An 8,560-nucleotide genomic window follows, 5' to 3' on the forward strand; every position below is an offset into this window, starting at 1 on the left:
GGGGGGGGGAGAAAATTGAATGAGCTATCTGTGATTTATAGTTTCCATATTTATATTATCTGTGCATGGCTGTTTCTTAATTGTTTTTGAGTTTGTTTTTTGTTGTGGTTTTATTATTTTTGTATCAGGGACATTTTTTGTATTCTCTTAGTAATAGTGGGTGGTTGGCGGGTGCTCTGGTGTGGTCAGCTCCTTCTTTCCTATCAAACATCTATCGTCCTTATCTCTCCTCCTTCTTTTTTGTGTTTGTTACTTTCTTCTAACACCTCTGATCTTCGGCACATACATGACCTTATTGTGTTGCAAGTGCCGTAAAACTCGTACTCAAACTAAACTCTTAATAATATGCTAAGAATATTAAGAGAGCTTGTGTACGAATGTGTCACTTATGGTCATAGCATGAAAAGACACACTGCTTTAGTAGATACTTTCATCAGACAAACTCTACACTATATTTATTATTATTGTTTGCTTCAGATCAAAGGCCTTCACCTCAGCCTAACTCATCCCATGCAATGGGGATTTCTCTGGTTTTGCCACACTATTTTGGCACTTGTTCTTTTATTTTTGATGATGATAAAAAACAATGTTTCTTGTGTCTGTACTATGTATCATTTTTATGATAAGCGGGACTTGTCATACATCACATTCACCAGAAACAGATAAGGAATGACAAATCTTATAATAGAAACTAATAAACAGGAAAATTATTGGCATAGAAGCACTCAGTTATGGCATAATCTGGACAAGTTTTTTTCTGCAGTCTACCTATAGATGGTTGGCATAAAATGAGTGAATGCCTAGTCCATTGTACAATACCATTACTTCTTAGACAAGATTTTGCTAAATGATTACAAAGTCCAAGGCAAGGTGTAGTCCAAAAATAACATACAGAACTAGTCTGGACAGCTAGTTAATTTGCTTCCTAAACTTGCTTGTCATGATCTCTCTTTTCCCAGGAATGAAATGAAGACAATAACTGCATACCATTTACAAACCATCCTCACACACATATATATAGAACACTTTATCTAGGGGCACAAAGGGGAATCAATATAACAACGATGCAGAAGTGAAATGTGGAGGCAATTCAAAGGAAAATTGCTTGAATTTTTGGCGGTGCAGAGCCTTAAGATTTTGCACATTGGAGTACTGGTGTTGATAAAGATAATGATTATGTAGACTAATAAAGGTAGAATTTTGTAGCACAAATCCTCAGTTTTCATTTTGAATAACATTTTGCATTCATGAGGTGATTGTTTTTAAAAAATTATAATGGAGGAAACAAGATTTTTATTTTGTAAGTCTACATAATATGTTTCTGTTAGCTCTATCGCTGTTTTTCTACAGGGACATCAATGAATTAGCCCCTAAGAACAGCACAGCAAAAGTTTTGCTGCTCGGCTCCTTTGACCCACAGAAGGAGCTCATCATACAAGATCCTTATTTCACCCATGTAAGTGATTTCCTCATTTGGGACTTTTTTTCATACAAGTGACTATTGTTGCAGTATTTCCATTTTGCTTTTTGTCGCCACTGTTTCGTTCTTTCAAAATCTTTTTTTTAACTCTTGTGAAAAATACTGTTACCTGTATAACCTCCTGTTTGTGTATTTTAGTACATTTTGTATTCTCGAAGTACAATATGATAATGAACTAATTTAAACACTGAATGTACTTGCATACCACAGGTATTATTACTAATATTGAATTTTGTGAAGCTCTTTTTACTGCTGTTTCAATTTCGACACTTAAGTTGGCACTTAAACAGGTGCCGTAAGACAACTTTATATTATTCCGTAAGCTACCTGTGTCCATTCAAGTCCTGAATACTGTTGACACCTCTCTGTCTCCTTTATATTTTTTACTTTATTTCGAATAAACATGTGATGTGCCGTTTTGTTCTCTTTTCTTTATCCTTGTTTCCCTTGAAAGAGCATTTGAATATCAAAGCCCCAAGATCTGGAACGCTTTGCCTAGTAGTTTAAGCAGTCCTTTCACTCTTCCGTATTTGTTCGGAAATCCATACTTTCTGCCAGTTTCGTACTTGTTCCTCCATCATTATCAACTCCCTCCGTAAAAATCTGCGACAGCGTTAGACTACCAAAATTCCGTAGCAAAAAATACTCGCCTTCGTATCGTCTTGTATAAGTTACGGATATTTATGGTTATTCTCTCGGCAATAGTTTATGTTATAGAAACCTGCCAGATTGTGCACATCCTGCCCTCTGCCATTATTCCGCTATACCCCATGCATTCATTGCGGGTTGGTCGGCTGTACATTTTTTACCTGCAGATTGATCAAAATCTGGCGAACTTTTTGTGCCATTTTCCTCCTCTCTATCATTCCCTCATTCCGTCTGTCTATCTTCGGATTGTTGCTGCGACTTGAAAATATGCGCGTTGATCAAGTAAATTGACATGTGATCTTAACAGAAAATTACTGTCGGAAAGAAACTTATTATCTAGATCTAGAGAAATTATCAGTGCGAAGCTTCTACGGCACGGGAACGCGATAAGGGCCGCGATGAAAGAAACTTGTGCTAAAACTACTAAAATTACTAAAAATCAAGCATAATTCGAAGTGGTGTTCCGAGGTTGTGTCATGCGACATTCAGACGTGAAAATTGAGGAAAATTAGGGTATACGCTGGGCAACTGTATTGTGAAGGTACATATCTATTCATTGTTCTCAGGTTTTCCTTCTATCAATGGTGCGATGACAGATTAATTGAATTATGGTAGCAATGGGAGAGGAACCTGCTTTTAAACATTCCCAGCAATGGAAAGATCTGTAGGTGAAGAAATCAAACAAGATAAAATCTTGGTGAAAAAATAGGTAGTATGGGTTCTCTTCAAACAGGCTCCCAAATGCCATTTTCAACCCTCTAAAAGTACTAAATTTCTATTTCATTGGGGGCTTCGCCCCCTGAACCCCCATCGGGATGCTGTCCCTGGACCCTGCTGGGGCGTGTACAGCCCCCAGACCCCCTTTTTCTTCAGAACACAACGTTATTATGTTACTGTTGTATTGTGAAGTGCTCAGAACCTGTGTACTTTAATCTGGGTTGAGTGCTATATAAATGCCATTTATATTTATTATTATTATTATTATTTCCCCAGAGCCGGAACAAGAACGCTTTCAACGAAGTGTACGACCAGTGTCTCAGATGCTGTACCGCGTTCTTAGATTCTGTCTCCAAGTGATAGGAACGGAGGCTGTCGCTTTAACTGGAGTGTGGATTGGTGTTATTGTGTTATTGCGCTTTGTTGGTGGATTTGACGAGATGGTATCTGTTGGTGCTTTATATTTGTTATTTTTAAAAGAGTTTCTTATTCTTATGATTTGACCAGGGTATGCATGGTGTAGCCGTTAGGTCATTTACTGCTGCATGCTGAAGATGTGAGTTTGATTCCCAGGAGGAGATAAATTTTTATTGAATATCTCGGTCTTTCAGCTGGCAGGACGTTGTATCCCTCTCAGCTTGGTTTAACTCTGATAGGCAGGGTCGAAGTCCGCTTCCCAAGTTATCTAGAGAGTGCCGATGGGGGTGTAAAGATCACCTACATGTTTGAATTTTCTCATTTGTTGAACAACAGTGTATTTGTGCTGAATTCGTCCCTGTGATGCGTCATATAATTTTAACAGAAAGTCAAACAGAAACAAGAGCATTTTTTTTGTAGCAGGGAAATTGTATGCTTAACACGCATTTGTCTCTCCCTCGATCCATTTCCGCATGTTGTCTTTATTTTCCCCTGTAGTGTGTAAGGCCATCATTTTATTTCTCTTTGACTCTGACAAGAACGTAAACCACATATTGTGGTTTCAATGTATTAATATTATTTGCATGGTTTGTGTTTAACTCTTTCACTACGTATTTTTCTAGCTTCCAGTGGATAATGTCTTCTACCTTAGGGCACCTGCATAGTCCACCTATTCGTTTTGTTTGCAAAGTATGACATACTAATATGTAAAGTATAACGTATTACAGTGGAACTCGGATTCAACTAGCTCGGATTCAACGAGAACCTGGATTCAACGAGATGAGATAGATTCCCCTTTTTTTTTTCTTATTTAAAATCAATAAAAATAACCCGGATTCAACGAGCTCTTAAATCAGCGAGATCGGATTCAACGAGGTCACTTCCAGGGTGAATAGCCCCTGTAGACGTGGCTTTTCTTCAAGAACTAACTTTATCTATTCCCGGAATCCATCCATTGCACTTGCATCGTGAACCATTAATCACTTACGCGGGGCACTAGCGGTCCGGGCATTGAACGTCGCAGATACAAAACACGTTAGTCTTTTTTTCCCCCTCGGCAACTAATCATTATTACAATGTTAAGCTAGTCTTTATGTAGATCTACGTAATGAATTGTGAGCTGGTCTATGGAATCAAAAGTTGCCGTATGCTGGGCTCTACCCAGCAACAAAAGTTTTTCGTAAATGATCGAGATGACACAGGGGTGTGCATTTGAACGAATCGGTCTTGTTTTTTTACACAGCTCATAATTTGCAGGCATTTCAGGCACTACTTGTGACTTCTGTTCACACATTACTTGCTCAGTGCCTGTAATTGTCTACACAAAACGTCGTGTTTGCTGTTACGAACACTCGAATTCAACGAGATTTTAGGTTAGGCCCGGCGACCTAGTTGAATCCGAGTTCCACTGTATATTATATCAAATTTTTTTTTTACGTTGAAAGGGGAATTTAAAAAAAAAAAAAGAACATTTTTCAGACCAAAATTTTGATAATGTTTCGAAAATTCTAGACTGGAAGACATCCAGTATAAAGGTATAGTTGAGCTGATGATACGGCTCGTAGTAATGAAGAGGAAGATGCTGAGTTGATCAGACTGTTCTTCGTAGTGAATGAGTTAATAGCAAGTAGATTTATTTCCCTTTTCTATGACATTGTCTTCAAATGTTATTTACAAATTTCAGTCAGTCTGTTTGAATAGAATTTTATAATATTATAAAGTGATGGAGGCCAAATAAAATTTTGATAATACTGATTCGGTTACTTCTTGGTGTGAACAAGTGCGGGTATGAGTGGAAGTCTGACAAAATGTAACATCCAATAATGCTGTGTATGTCTTTAACCAGTTTGTGACCTGTGTGACATACACAGTGTGTCATTGGCCCGACGTTGTGTCCTTGGGAAAGGCGCTTTGCACAAATTTTCCTCACTTCACCCAGGTGGAAATGGGTACCCAGCTATAGACAGTGAAAGATCCTGTCAGTTTGATAGTGTTTGAGCTTGTGAATTCCACAGCTTGCACTGTATGCTTCTGCGGAAGCTGAGAATGTTTCTGAGTCTTCTCAGAGGGTCTGCTGGGGTAATAATAGTTGTAAAGCGCATAGAGCAAGCTCTTGAGCATGGATATGCGCTATATAAATGCAATTATTATTATTATTATTATTTCTTCTTCTTATGCGGCGAAGGAGCCATGATGCTGCTGTGATGTACGGCGTTCGTTATGCCTTGTAGGTGGTTGGCGAGTGCTCTGGTCTGGTTTTCTCCTTCTTTCCTATCAAACTTCTATCGTCCTGATCTCTTCTCCTTCTAAATTGTGTTTGTTATTCTCTTGTAACTCCTCTAATCTTCGGCACTTTTTGACGTTTTTGTGTTGCAAGTGCCGTAAAACTCTTATTAAAACTAAAACGTCATGCCTTGCAATAGCTGAGGATCATGACGGCGAACGTCTTTCGTCATAGGTTTTACTCTGCACACTGCTTCTATTAGATGCTTTTCGTAAAGCTTATTGCAGATTTTAATATAGGAATTTTTTGGGGTACCATACAAAGAAATATTTGCCTTTTAGATATTTTTAGTAATAGTATTTGCAAACCTAGTCTAATTATAGGAAACTGACCGCTTTTCTTTTTTTTTTTGGTCAAAGTTTTTCGGCGTTCGCAACTGCATAAGGTCATATGAGCGCCAGAAGATTAGAGGTGTTACAAGAGAGTAACAAACATAAAAAAAGAAGAAGGGGAGATAAGGGTAATAGCTCTATGATAGGAAAGAAGGAGCAGACCACACTAGAGCACCCGCCAACCACCCACTCACTAACTCTAGCGCTACTCTGTGGATCCAAAACTGTGCCCGTTGATGCTTGAACTGACCCTTTATCACGAAGGGGTTTAAAGAGTTCTTGTCAGAAGACTATTTGTGACTCTGACTGGACGTGTCGGAGCAAACAAAATGTAAGAAAGACAAAAAAACAACCCGGAAAGTAAAGAAATAGGATCTGCCATCCATAGTGACGCCCTCCAACCATCTGCTCTGAAATCCTGTTATGAAGAAGACAAAAATAATAGTTATAAAAACTGCTGTTCATCTGTGTTGAAAAAAAAAAATAGATACAATGTATATATATATTATATTACAAATTATATATACTGAATGTTAACTATCATTGGTATCATAGAAAAAAGTATTGTACAATTGTACAGTACAGGGTTTGTACTGGAAGGGAAGTAACCCCTATAATATCGAAATAGTATACCCATGACATGTTATGACATGTATTAAATTACAAAACTGTTTTCCATTTTGCACGTACTGCTGGTTTGTTCTATACCCAGGGACATTACTATACCTGTGCGACTGCTACGATACAACAGTCGCAATTGTCCAAGACGGCCACCCATTGCAGGGGAGGAAAGTAGTTGTCTCAGACAGATGGATGTCTTGAATAGTAATAGATCTAGTGTCATTTATAAATAATATTTTAAAAACTCAACTGAGAAAGTTGGTAAATTGTTGTTTGTGCCAGTGATTGTCTTGGACAAGTGGCCTTTTAAGCTGGGTTTTTTTTATAGTAGAAGTCATGACTTAATTTTTCTGCACCCCGTACACTAAACAAGATGTTTAAAATTGGCTGCTCTAAACCGTCAATTTATAATGTAGAATACACAAAACTTAAATTAATTGACTTAATTTCAATGCTTTGCTGAATCCAATGTCTTAAATTGGCTACGAGGTTGGCTAACAGAGAAATCACAGGAATTAGCTCGGAACAATACATGTATTGCTTAGTTAGCGTGATATCTATAAATACATTATTATTATTATGTACAATCAAACCTCATACATTATACCGCCTACATTATTATTGGGACTAGCAAGAAGTTGGCAGTACAGCATGGCTGGTGGCATAAAGTGGTTAGACATGGTGGCCTAGTGGTTAGGCTACCGGACTCGTTTAATCGTGAGGTTGCGGGGTCGGGGGTTCGAGCCGCGGGCCCGACGTTGTGTCCTTGGGAAAAGCACTTTACACGAATTTTCCTCGCTCCACCCAGGTGAAAATGGGTACCCTGCCATAGACAGCGAAAGATCTTGTCAGTATGTTAGTGTTTTAGCACCTATAAATGGCTGCTTGTACTGTATACTTCCCAGGAAGTTGAGTTTGTTTCAGAATGCTCTCAAGGTCTGCTGGGGTACAGTATAGATTGTGAAGCATATGAGCTTGCTGTTGAGCGGTAATTTGCGCTATACAAATGCTATATATTATTATTTATTATTATAACTGGATAGCACCGATTGCCATCTTGACTAGTGGTAGACTCGTATAAGAGACTATAGAGACATTAAACTGAAGCCAGTCTTGATGAATCTCTGTCTTTGCACGATAACCATACTCCGGGTGTGTGTGTGTGGGGGAGGGGGGAGGGGGCGACAAGTAGCAACCGATTACAATGTAGGCCTACAGCTCCCGCTGAGCCTAAGGTTAATTCAAATTGAAAATTGTATTATGTCTGTCGGATCAGAAGCTAAGCCTGCGTCAAGGAAACTGTAGATCTAGATCGTACTTAAAAAATTTAAATTTTGTTGTCGTTTTTGTTTTCTCTTTCTTTTTGTACCCGGTACTCGTCTGTCTTCAGGCCACCTATAATTAATCTTTCACGTAGACTTGAGCGTGAGTCCTCACCATAATATTCAAAAGGTTCCCGGTTTCGTGCCTGCCAACCTTTTGGTCATTGGTCTGGGATGTCTCATGATGACGCCAACGATCGATACAGGCCGAGGTAGCCCAGTATCTCCAGGCGACTTTATAATGTAATTCCTACTTCTTTTTTAAATGTTTGCCAATCTTAAAAATAGAAGCATTTCCACAATCAGTATCAGGAGACAATCAACAAGCGAGAGAAAATGCGGAGCTTCACTAGAGACGTGTATGTGTGGGGGAAAAGTTTATCTAGCAAACACCGGGACCTATGCACGTGTACTGGGTGTTATATTATATTGGTGTATCTCTGGCGGCCATGCTTTTCGCTGGCAGTACAGTCAAACCTGCCCTGACGGCCACCTCTATAAGACGGTCACCTGTACAAACGGCCCCTTTCCATTTCCCCCCTTGCGTTTTTTTCTATATAATTTAACTGTGTAAAACGGGCACCTGTCCAACGCGGCCGCGGCCACCACAATTTAACACACAACCCCTATCCCAATGAGCAATAACACCTGTCTTAGACGGCCATCTTAGTGACTCCATTACGTTTTGTCATAGATTGTGCATTGGCCCCTGGCGTTGTGGGCGAGCCGTCATAATTCA

General features: G+C 39.0%; 1 protein-coding gene across 1 annotated transcript in view; it reads left to right on the plus strand.

The window, feature by feature from the left end:
• The window catches only part of LOC101864141 (low molecular weight phosphotyrosine protein phosphatase), a gene marked incomplete at its 5' end in the record, with an annotated part of 6,425 nt that extends 2,343 nt beyond the window's left edge, over positions 1-4,082 (plus strand). Inside the window, 2 exon segments of the mRNA XM_005097948.3 lie at positions 1,351-1,456; positions 3,122-4,082. Coding sequence (XP_005098005.2) covers positions 1,351-1,456; positions 3,122-3,205 — 190 coding nt within the window.
• Between the last annotated feature and the right edge of the window lie 4,478 nt (positions 4,083-8,560).

The sequence above is a fragment of the Aplysia californica genome, unplaced genomic scaffold (genome assembly GCF_000002075.1).
Source record: "Aplysia californica isolate F4 #8 unplaced genomic scaffold, AplCal3.0 scaffold00168, whole genome shotgun sequence".
Classification (NCBI taxonomy): Eukaryota; Metazoa; Mollusca; class Gastropoda; order Aplysiida; family Aplysiidae; genus Aplysia; species Aplysia californica.